Here is a 12,511-nt window from a genome sequence, read left to right as displayed (position 1 = left end):
TATTTTTTAAAAATGATTTTACATTTTAAAAATGTTTTAAAGTTTGGATGAGCCATCATGGAAATAAGTGACCCTATCTACTAGAATTAAGATTTTTCTGTGCCGCATTTGAGTTATGTTGTTGGAAAAATGTTGCTAAATTCTTTATTCTTTAGGGGAGCAGCTATAGGGAAGGCCTCACTCCAGTGCTCAGTTTACTAACAAGATGCTGCCGGTCCCATCGGAACTTCAGGAAGTTTATTAAAGCTCAGGTGAGACATGAGGATATCCAAAGACTAAAATGTAATGGAATCTCTTGTACTGAATACGCATAAATATTAGTTTCTATTCATTAAACAATCTGATCCTTCTTCAGCATTTTTTTGGCATTGGACGTGTAGGACAAACATAAAGCTGAATAAGGAATAAATGCATGAAATTGCTGATTTTGTACAACGTATATGTTTTCTTAAAAGTAAATATGAACGTTGGTCAGTGGAACTTGTTTACAACTTAAGCAGACTAAAACAACTATTTAGAAGAAATGGAAAATGATATACAGGTAGTCCTCATTTAACAATGTTAAGTAGGGTTGGAAATGTAAAAAAAAAATCACGTGAGCATGCTGCTTAGCAACGGCAGTTCCAGTTTTCGATACTAAGTGAGGACATGTGATCGCTGCTTCCAGCTTCCTTCCAGTTTCCCCATTGATTTTGTTTGTGAGAAGCCAGCAGGGAAAGTCATGAATCATGATCAGGTGCCAAGCGCCTGAATCATGATTCCATAGTCTCAGGGATACTGTGATGACTATAAGTACAATGTATATTCAAAACTACCATTCATTCAGCACCCTAATAAGTTTCAGCAGTGGCTGAATGAATGGTTATTAAATGAGGACGACCTCATATACTCACAAGAGCATGAAAGCAGCAGAGTTAAAATTGTTGAGTCATAAAAATGGTCTATTTTTATTAAGGTTATTATTTTATTAAGATTATCGCCTGTCAGACTTTGCCACCAACCAGTTGGATGCAGGCCAGGGCTAGAGGGAGATGGGCAAAAGGGTGCAGTTTAGTGCTCCCACTTTCTCTTGCCCTCATGCAAATTGTTTTAGGTACCCAGGAAAAAAAGTGGAATTATTTTGAGGAATCCAAGGGAATAAGTGTGACAATACCTTGCATTAGGCTTAATTCCTCTTCTTATCTTTCTGTGTCTTTAGGTGCTGCCTCCTTTGAGAGATGTTTCTAATCGTCCTGAAGTGGGCACAACACTGAGAAACAAATTAGTGCGTCTTATGACTCATGTTGATCTGGGAGTGAAGCAAATAGCTGCAGAATTTCTTTTTGTTCTTTGTAAGGAGAGAGGTACAGAGGTTTTTACTAGACCATGTGGGTGGTTATAGCATATGTGCAAATACAGAGTGTCCTCAGTTAATGACCATAATTGGGACTGGGAACTCTGTCACTAAGCAATGCAAGCATAAAGAATGACCATTCCGACTTCCAACAGCAGCTCTAGTTGCAACAATTAAGCCTAACTCTAACCCATTTCCTTTGCTTGTTGGAGGCTGGAGGTGAAGATTGCAAATGGTGATCATGTGACTGGGATTCTGCAACCGATTCACAATCACATGGTTGCCAGAACTCTTTGATGGCTGCAACTTCGAGGTCCAGCTATAAGTCGTCTCATTCAACATTATCGTAACTTCAAACAGTTGCTGAACAAGTGTTCACTAAATGAGGACCACCTGTAATCCCTTGCTGAGCTGGCTATTTGTTGCCAAATAACGTTTTTTAATTAAATCTAGAAGTACCGGAAGATGCATTTTTACAGATGTGACAACAACAATTTATAAAGCGCACACAGGCATTTTACTTTTTATGGCAACTAATCTATTATTTCTCTCTCTAGAAATATCTTAAGCCAGATTAAATTGAAGACAAATAGAAGTTATTAAATTTAGGCTTAGCCTTTTCTTAGCTATAAAGTCTTAATTAGTGAGTACAGGGTATAAAGTTGCATGTAGAGGCCTTCCTTTTAAACTGACCTGTTAAAACCCCAATCTAAAATATGAATACAGCTTTCAATAAGCTTATGCATTCTGCTTTATTAGGGTCATCCCCTGCTGTTTGCAAAGTCCTCCTCTCATTCTCCTCCCCTGAAAAACTCTTCAGATTTACCACTCAACTACTTTGGTTGAAGTAACCCACACAGTTATGTGATCCTTATGTTTATAAGTATCTGTCTGTCTGTCTGTCTGTCTCAGTTGGATTTAATGCCCAAAGAAGGAATTTTCTAAAATTCCAATCCAATAATGAAAAATGTTAATCTTATTCTATCTTCAAGCCACAGTTTGATTGTTTCCTATTGTTTTGCAGTTGACAGCTTGTTGAAGTACACTGGGTATGGCAATGCAGCAGGCCTGCTGGCAGCCAGGGGCCTCTTAGCTGGAGGAAGAGGGGAAAACTGGTACTCGGATGATGAAGATACAGACACAGAGGAATACAAATCTGCAAAGCCAAAGTACGGCATGGCTTGAATTCTGCCTTCCTTCCCTTCACCTAGGTCCGTGTTTCAGCTCCCAAAATTTCCCAGCCAGCATGTCTTAAAGTTGCCAAGTTTGAAAAACACTGACCTATACCATTTCTCCCCTCCCCTCCACCTTTGTCAGAGAACTGGCCCCTGACTTTTGGAACTGGTAGTAAAAGAAGGACTAGGAATGAAATGAGAGCAGCATTCCAGTATCTCAAGGGTTGCCACAAAGAAGAGGGAGTCAAGCTATTCTACAAAGCATCTGAAGGCAGGACAAGAAGCAGCGGATGGAAACTATAATCAAAGAGAACCAACCTAGAACTAAGGAGAAATTCCCTGACAGAACAATTATTCAGTGGAACGATTTGCCTCCAGAAGTTGTGGGTGCTCATCTCCAGAAGTTTTGAAAAAAAGATTGGACAACCATTTGTCTGAAATGATATAAGGTTTCCTGCTTGAGCAAGGGGTTGGAGTAGAAAACCTCCAAGATCCCTTCCAACTCTGTTGTTCTGTTAACAGCAATCATTGGTACTGGAATTTTTGTTGCTAAGCAATATGGTCATAAAGTGCAATGTCACATCACCACATTGTTCAGCAATAGCAATCCCGGCAGTTTCCATTGTCATCATTAGCTGAATTCCACTGATAGTTAGGTGTGGACCCACCCCAATCCAAGCCATTCACACCAAGTCCCTCCAGGCCCCAAGCCGCCTCTGCCTCCTCTTCAGCACACACACACATGCACACACACTTGACTATTTCCCCCTTCATCTTTTGGCTGCCAAATTACTGTTGCTGCCAGCTGACCCTACCACCCAACCTTGTCCATGGCTCCTCCACTACACCACCTGTCACTACTGTACCAGTAAGGGCTTTCTTTTGTGCCACTTTCCTTTCTGTCAGTGCAGCTGGGGCTTCTCTCATGGATCACCCAAGGCCTCCATGCACCAGCCAGGGTGCCATTAACACACTGCTAAGGGTCTTCTTTTGCAAGACTGGTGCATGAAAGAAAACCCCAACAGCACCAGCACAAAAGAAGAACACAGCTGGAAAAATTCTTCTTTCAGCTGGCGCAGCCAAAGCCTGCCTTCACACCTCAGGCTCCTTTTTGTGAAAAAAAGGCCTTGGTTGGGAAATAAATGGAGGCCCTGGACAAGGTGCTGGCGGGGGGGGGGGGTTTCTACTGCACCAGTGCAAAAGGAGTACGTTTGTTCATGTGACTGTGGGGGAAGCAACAGCCAGAAATTTGAGGACCAATCATAAACCCCTTCATTTATCATCTTCATAATTTTGAACAATCGCTGAAGAAAATGGATGTTAAGAGAGCAGTACTTATATAAGTAATGGGTTGTAACTAACTATGAGCAGAATTAGTTTGAGATGCAAAGGCTGAGAGAAGCCATAAAACTTAAATTAATGTGCATTTTTGAGAACTAAAAGTGCTTTCCAGTTCTGGAAGGCATTTGGAGGTGTTTTGGGATAAACTGATATTTCCAGTTCTACTTTAAAACTTGTGGAACAGTGTTCTTGAAAACTCTTCTTGAAGATGTTGTTTTTACTTATTCTTTTCTCTTTTCCCACTTCCCAAAGCATTAACCTAATTACAGGTCATTTGGAAGAGCCAATGCCTAACCCAATGGATGAAATGACTGAGGAACAAAAGGAATATGAAGCAATGAAGCTGGTCAATATGTTCGATAAGCTTTCTAGGTATTGTATCTCTTTGCATGTTCATTTCTTTATCCTTCATACTATTTCATTATCATCAAGAATTTCACTATATTTTAGTTAGGTTTGCATCAGTGAAGTTCTTAATTCAGTACTCCACTGGCCAAGGATCATTTTCCTATAAATTTTGGCAGATATGCAATATCGGATCATTGACCCTAATTAAATATAAAAATATATCCAGTAAGTACATTAAGAGTTTCACAAATTGCAAAATGCAATCCGACAAAATGCAATTCAGTGGTAAGAAAAGTAAGGCAACAAAAACAAATGCACAGGTATAGAATAAGTGGCATCTGGCTCATTAGTAGTAACTGTGAGACAGCTACTTAAGTATGAGCCAGCAGTGTGCTGCAGCTGCCCAAAAAACAGTGTAATTTTAGGCTGCATCAACAAAGGGATAGCATTAAGATCGTGTGAAGTATTAGTACCTTTTTGTAATTCAAGTTTTATTGGTTTTTCAGTATTTACATATACATGTACTTGTGAAGCAATATGGTGGTTGGGTAGTGAAAAGTAACAAATAATAAGTTGTTTGTAAATAGTTCAGGTTGCATCAATAAGGATTCCCTCTCTGATTCCCTTAGTTTTCACATAGTCAAAGTAATCAAATTAGTACATTTCTAGATATAGCCTAATCAATTAAGAAAGTTTGCAATGTAATTAGACTGATATCAAAATCCTGTTTTTTAAGTTTTACCTAATTGCAATAAAATACTCTAAAGTGGCCTATAATATACAGAAGAAAGCTTACTTTTTGCGTAACCTACAATTCCCTATTTCAGTAAAGAATAATTCTCTTGTCTACAAAACTTACATTGTTCATTACAAATCATTCTTATGCTTTAGCAATAAATTCAAGTTTTCATCTTCACAAATCACCAATTGTTAGAAAAGATTTTTGTCTTAACCATTCAACACTTATTAAAATACTGTCTTATATTATAAGATTCTAAATTCTATAGTATAATTCAAAGTTTTATTCTAAAAGCTTAATTTTGTTTTCCTTTAAAAATCTAAAACCTAAATATGAAATCAGTTTATATTTTTTTAAGATTCCCCTTAGTCCATCAAAAAAGATTTTTTTAAGTTCTGTCCTTACAAATCCCCCCAAAAAAGACAAGTCTATATCTTTAAATCTAACTCTCGCCTTCCTTTTGTGCCAATCAAGCTTCCATCTTAGTGTCTTTAAATTCTTAAATGTGTCTCCCTTTCTTCCTCCACCTCTTATTTGAATCCACAGAGACCATCCAAATGACAGTTTTGCGAAGCTGGTGTCCCCTTTATAATCATTGAAATATTGCTTTAATAGTTCAGTTTTTGATGTTTGCTGTACTTCTTGTTCCATTTCCATCTGGGTTAGGTAGAACGTAGTAGCTAATGTTGTTATTGTTTGATTAGCTGAATCCTCAACATACTGTATTTCAAGGCCTTTGATATCTTCACTCTTAATGTTGCTTTCTTCTGGTGGTGTTTTTTGAACTGTAAGTTTTGTAGTTAAAGTTGGAGTTTGGACTTCAAAGTTCTCTGTAGGTTGTGTTTGTTGCTCTTTGAAGTCTCCTATTTCAGTGTTAATTTCCAGTTCTTCTATTTGTTTTTGGGTTGTCAGTTCATCATTTAAGGTCAAAGTTTGGTCTGGTGGCTTTAAGTCATCAGGTTTATCATGCAATTTGGCTTTAATTTGCTCAGTTATAGCCAAGATTGTGTCCAAAATCAATTTGTAATTAAGTGGTGGGATATAGTCATCCATTTCGTTATTGTTTACAGCTAAGTCTTCCATGGAGGCTATTTTAATAGAAGTCAGTAATTTTCCACCTCCAATGCTCTTAAAAGTTGTTTTCAGTGCCAGGTGTTCCCACATTTGTCTTGGAAGATAATATCAAGGACAACTTCGTTATTAAGTCAACTGTCAGAATAAGCAAAAGATTTACTTGCAAAATTGTAAAATTCTTTTTTTTTTCAAATTAATATAAAGCTTTTATATAATTAGTCCATTCTTTTTTCCTTAGTTCACATCTTAAACAGAAAATAGGGTAGTAGATCCCCACAAAAATATAAGCTTTTTAATAGGTAGGAATAGGATTGCTTAGTTTCATTGCTTGATCAGATGGTGTTTTTTTTCCCTTCGCTTTAAGGCTTAAAATGTTATTCCCCCAGGTATATAAAAGCTGTTTTTTCAAAAAGGGGGAGGGGAAGAAATTTTTCAGAAAAGTCCCACAGGCAGGCAGTTAGAGGGATAAGAAAGGAAAGGTCTCACCCAAGTCCTCCAGATTGCTTCGTTGTGCTAGATGGTGCTTTGGCTTTCGGCAGGGAACAGCTTAATGATCAGCCATGTTGATGGCCGGTCTCTTCTTCTTCAGGCCCAAAGGAGCTGCTCCGGATTCAAGCGGAAGGCTGCTGCCCTTCCACGATCACAGGAGGGCCTCCTAACAGTGGTCACCCCTTCAGGGCGACTTTTGACCCTTTTCAGGGTCCTCCAATGAAGAAAGATCGGATGGCAGGGAGGGAGCTCTCTCTGCGCGTCCGAAAGCACCATGCACGCAAACCGGAAGCCAAGTATTAGTACCTTTATATACTCTCTTGGTAAGACCACACTTGGAATACTGCATTCAGTTCTGGTCACCACAATACAAAAAGATGTTGAGACTTTAGAAAGAGTTCAGAGAAGAGCAACAAAGACGATTAGGGGTCAAGAGGCTAAAACATATGATGAATGGTTGCAGGAACTGGGTATATCTCGTCTAACAAAGAGAAGGATTAGACACGATAGCAGTCTTCCAATGTTTGAGAGGCTATCAGAAAAGAGAGAGGGACAACTTATTCTACAAAGCACCTGAGGGCAAGACAAATAACAGATGGAAGCTTAACAAAGAGAGTTCCAACTTAGAACTAAGGAGAAATTTCCTGACAGTGAGAACAATTAATCAATGGAATGACTTGCCTTCAGAAGTTATGGGTGCTTCAATACTGAAAGTTTTTAAGAAGAGATTGAACTGCTTGCTATTTGTCCGAAATGGTATAGGGCCTCCTGCTTGAGCAAGGGGTTGGATTAGAAAGTCCCTTCCAATTATGTTAATTCTGTACAGAATACTCTTTTTACTGCACACTCTTGCACTTTGCCAAAAATAACTAAATGGCTGTTCCTGAAAGGATTTCCTTTCTGCCTGAAAGTGGGACCATCATGGAATGGCTACTCACTGCTATTTTAGACAAAAAAACACCATCTGATTCCTTTTGAATGGAAAGGGTAATACTTACAAGCAAAACTGATTACCTTTGGTGAAACTGCAGATTCCACCGTATCAAATTATATCGTGGGATGTTGTCAGTATTCCTAAAAAGCTAGAGGCTTTTCTAAAATACGAGAAGCACATTGATTTATAAGGAGAGAGTATTGCAAATATTTCCTAATAAAAGACACTATGATTACTTCCAGATTATTAATTCTGTTAACATGTTTAATTGGTATTGCTGTATTTCATAGATCTGGGAATGATTTAATTCTGGTTTTGCATAGATGGGTAACATTTAGTTCATAACTACTCTGCACAATACAAGATTTAAATTGATCCAAAATTGAATAGGTGAGCTGAAACTCACTCTTGTTTCAGTTATTTCATGTTTTGAGGTTGGGATATCCAATTAAGATTAACCCAAAGAAACATATTTATGCATAGTGCAGCTAAGAGTGTCTCACCCTTTCCCAGCTCCCAAATCCAGGCCCCTTTCTGCTATGCTCTTTAGAATCACATTTCTCTCTCATTCTTTTGTGTTTGGTGCATATTCTTCTCTCACGCTGCACCTTCCCTGCAGTGCTGAAGATTTGGTTTTTGTTCCATTCTCTGTGTTTGTAATGCTACTTCTTGGTCAGGAATTTAACACAATCCAAGATCATGTGTGTACTGCCATCAGGGAATATAAATTTATGGCATGTAACTTTTATCAGGTCCTTTACTTCTTTGTTTCTGCTGTATCTTTCTCATACTTAGTGTTGTAATTAAACAACAGATAATGCATCCCCAGTGTATAATTCACATCACTAGTCATTAGTTCTAAAATTGTATTCAAGACTATAGATGCTTGTAGAAGAGAAACCAGTTTAAGATTAAAGAGGAGAAAATAAGCCAGTTTCAACTTGTGAAAGAAGGACGGAACAATGTTAGAATCCAAATTTTAGCTTAGTTAGGAAGTAGATTGGATTATTCCTTGTAAGTAGTTCTGCCTCCCATTTTATTAATGCAAATAATAACAATTGGGCCAATGGCAGATTGGAAATTGTCAGAACATGTCATTGTCACCTTTACAAACTAATTGTTATAGAACTCACAAAACATTTAAGAGAAAGCAAGCTGAATACAAAGATCTCCATATTCTTCTAATCTTATGTAATGATTCAGGTTATTTTGATATTTTTCCTGGACTGAGGCCCCATTCTAACAAAGCTTTGGATTGCAGCCATGTACAATTTTTAGTATTATATAAATTATTTATAAAAGTGCTTCAATTCCAGTAGAAGGCATGCATGCAGATCTGGGAAAGTTCTCAAAATGGCTACACCAAAGCTTTACCACAATATTTCAGTAAGTGTTGTTACGATCAAAGCACTATTTCAAATGATGCACATATTATTTCATTTTCTAAGAATATCTCTTAAGGTCATGTATGGTCCTAAAACATCTTAAATAAATAAATAAATAAATCTTTGGGAATAAAAGATAATGCTAGAAGCTGGCTGTGTTTTGCAGCCTGGCAACAACCCATTTATTTATCTTATAAGATTCTTAAAAAAAAAAATCAAAATCAGGTGGGGCATTGATTCTTGTGGGTATCAAAAAGTATTTTTGGATATGCTGGAACACACTGGAGACCTAAGCATTGAGTTGGATGACTGGTTCTGTTGACTTTTTTGGCAGAATTGATTATTTTAGATAAGCCATGATGTTGCTATAAAGCAGACATGTCAAACTCGCAATGTCATGTGATGTCGCGCAATGTATCGGAGCTTTTTTGCCATTGCTGGCAATGGGGTGGGCGTGGTTTCTCGATGAGATGTCCGACCCATGGGTCGGCAGTTTGACACCCCTGCTATAAAGTGTTAAATAGAAGCACAGCCTCAGATGACAATTGGGTTTAAAAAACCAAACATTCCAGAGTATACCTCTGTAAACATGAATATTTCTAAATATTTGGCACCATATTTTTACTCTTCTCTTAGCAAGGTTTCATTCACATGCTGGGTGATTTGGGCACTTCAACAAAATGCAGGAGAGATCACATAGTACTTCAAGACAGCCTGAGATATTTAAAAAATGGTGTTGTCTTTGATGCTATTTTCTGATTAGAAGTGTAATAGTGACCAGCTGAATCTTTATTTCAGACCAGTAGCTGTTTAATATAACATGAATTTTGTGACATGCATGCAGCTCTTTCTCTACTTTGTGTGTTTGGAAGTTTTCTGTGTTAATTAAAATGCTTTATAAATATTTTCTTGCTATTATAAACTGGTGGCACAGCTATGAATTCACTGAGTAATTATAATGCCATGATGCTTTTTCCAAGCCAACCCTGTATTAATACTAGGAATCCTTTTGCTGATGAAATAGTCCCCAATTATCATAGTTTGGGTTTTGTTGTGCATTGACAAGAAATCAGTAAAACAAGGACGTAACTAAGCCTAAGTAACAGCCTTGCTCATTAAAAATGCAGAATTAATCGCAGTGATGGCTATAAAAAACAGTGCCTCTGTCAGGTTTTCTCTCCTTTTCTAATTGTGGAACAAAATAGTGTATAAAAGGGTCAGCACTATTATGTAGCATTCAATTATAGAGAGGTGAATGGATTCCCCAATACACTATTTTATCAAAGGAACAGACCAATGTTTGCAATATGTTTGCTTTATTATAGGCAACTATCATTAGTTCCATGTGTTTAATACTGGCTGTTTCATTCACAGAGCAAGCAAGAAAGACCCTTGGAAAATAAAGCAATGGTTTGGGAGTTGACCAACTAAATGGCAGGCAGAAAGCAGAAACAAGCATTCTATGAATAAATTTGAAGAGTTAGTGAAAGATTAGTGAAAGTGAGGAAGAACATGTTTTTTTTAAAACTGTTTCATTTTGTCATGTTTGCCAACAAATAGTATTGAATATATCCTTTTTTATTTGAAAGAAAAAGCAGTTTTGGAAGTTATCCAGTCATGTGAGGATTAGTTGAGTAGATTTAAAAGAGTATATTTATATACATAGGCGTTCACTTGGAATATAGTTCTGGAAAGAGTTGCTTATTACAAGCAAGAAGAAGAACGTTTAGGATGATTATTTTTTTATTACCGGTAGTCCTCAACTTACAACAGTGTGTTTAGTGACTGTACAAATTTATAACATACCTGTGTGACTGTTTTTCACACTTATGATTATTGCAGCTTCCCCGCAGTCACATGACCAAAACTCGGCCGCTTGGCAACTGGTTCACATTTATGACGGTTGCAGTGTCCCAGGTTCATGTGATCACTTTTTGCCACCTTCAGACAAGCAAAGTCAATGAGGAAGACAGATTCACCTAACAGTCGTATTGCTGTCATAACAGTTGCAGTGATTCACTTAACAAACGGGGCAAGAAAAGTTGCAAAATATCTTGTTTAACAACAGAAATGTTGAGCTCAATTGTAGTCATAAGTGGAGGACTACGTGTATTCCTCTGTGGGTGGCTAGAAGAGGCATTGGGACTTTGAAGATAACTTTCAGTGCCCTATACTAAATGTTTAGACTTCAGCAACTAGGCATTTGGAAGGTACAAACAAGCATATGAATATTTAACACATCATAAGTTTTCTATACTAACCCCTGGTTACATTAGCAGAAGAGCTGGAGCAGTTTAACTGAAGCTAGGGCTAATGATTGTAACCTTGAAGCTGCTGCTCTAACAGTTTTCATTTACTACAGTCCTCTAACATCTCTCTCTGACTTAAGTTCTGTGTGTTTAATTATCATACTCCCAAGTGATTGTATTCTAGGGAATACTGCTCCCAATTTTTTCCAGCCACCATGCTGCCTGAGAATTCTAACAACCGTAGAGCCAGCCCATCTGAATGTGTTAGGTTGGTTGAATGGCCACGTTGGGGGTGTTGTGCACAACACCTGATTTCAGATCTATTTTTAATGACTTAGGGGAATGTCAATGACTGTTGTGCACAGTGATTTCTCTGTTGTTAGGTTCTAATGCTCAGGTAAGCTTTTGTAAAATAAGGATGATGGGAAGGATGGTACACTGTGATGTCCTTGTTTGTTGATTTATAGCATCTGTGAAAATATGGAGAAAACATTTTCAGAAGATCAGAATGTAACTGTCCTGGCAGTTTTTGCCATAACCCACAAATATTAAATAAGATTATGAAGAGCTTAAATAAATCTGTGCTAATACCGTTTGATTGGCTTAATCAATAATTAATCATCTTGATAGGAGGCTGTAGCTTGTGGAGTAGATATAATTGGATTAACGGCGAGAGGCCCCGGGTGCTTTTGAATAGATTAAAATGGCTGTCAAACGTATAATTAAACAGCTGCAAACAAAAGCAACTGTATTTTTTTTAAAAAAGGGACTTGGAAACAGAAAAAAAAATCTGGCTGCATCTAAGTGAATGCTCTAGTACTTAAGCTCCACTAGAAGCAGGTTTGATAGGACAAATCTCTTTTCTTGATTGATTTCTCATTCAGTGAAATTCATATGTATACAGTTGTGATTTTGAACTGAGAGAATTGACTATTCTCTGGCAGGTGGGACTTCAGCATATTAGCAGAGATTAGGAATAAGCAACGGCTGCTTTTTATTTCCTCGTTTTTTTTTAAATTTAATCAACAGTCATTCTGTTCTTTGTCCTTATTCCATTGGTAATTGATTTCTCTTTTCCAGATAGGTCTTAATTGACTTAGTACATACGTGCTGTCTGAATGGAGTCTTTATTGATGTTATTCCCCACTTCCCCCAATCAGCCAGTACCTATTTTTGAGATAGCCCTATTTATGTTCATATACTTGAGATCTAAATTCCCTCAAAACTTTAAACTGCATATTGGCATTATTCCCCTGCCCTGTTTATTGATAGCATCTAGTGGCTCTGAAGATTTTGGTTTTTATACTTGATGAAGATCTGGCTATCTCATTTATTATTATTATTATTATTATTATTATTATTATTATTATTATTATTATTATTATTATTATTATTATTATTATTATTATTATTATTTATAAACCTTGAATTACTGAGGTGAGCT

The 12,511-nt window shown here is 37.2% G+C and overlaps 1 protein-coding gene across 2 annotated transcripts in view; it reads left to right on the top strand.

Moving 5' to 3' along the window:
• The window catches only part of RIC8B (RIC8 guanine nucleotide exchange factor B), a 44,180-nt gene that overhangs the window by 30,362 nt on the left and 1,307 nt on the right, over positions 1–12,511 (top strand). For both annotated transcript variants that reach the window (XM_081331719.1, XM_081331720.1), the window contains exons 6-9: positions 156–251; positions 1,199–1,343; positions 2,358–2,502; positions 4,102–4,221. In XM_081331719.1, the coding sequence (XP_081187845.1) occupies positions 156–251; positions 1,199–1,343; positions 2,358–2,502; positions 4,102–4,221 (506 nt within the window). The remainder of the gene's footprint in view (positions 1–155; positions 252–1,198; positions 1,344–2,357; positions 2,503–4,101; positions 4,222–12,511) is intronic.

This window comes from Vipera berus, assembly GCF_964194415.1.
Source record: "Vipera berus genome assembly, chromosome: 6".
Taxonomy (NCBI): domain Eukaryota; kingdom Metazoa; phylum Chordata; class Lepidosauria; order Squamata; family Viperidae; genus Vipera; species Vipera berus.
The sequence above is the reverse complement of the archived record's forward strand: the minus strand, read 5'-3'. Positions and strand labels throughout refer to the sequence as shown.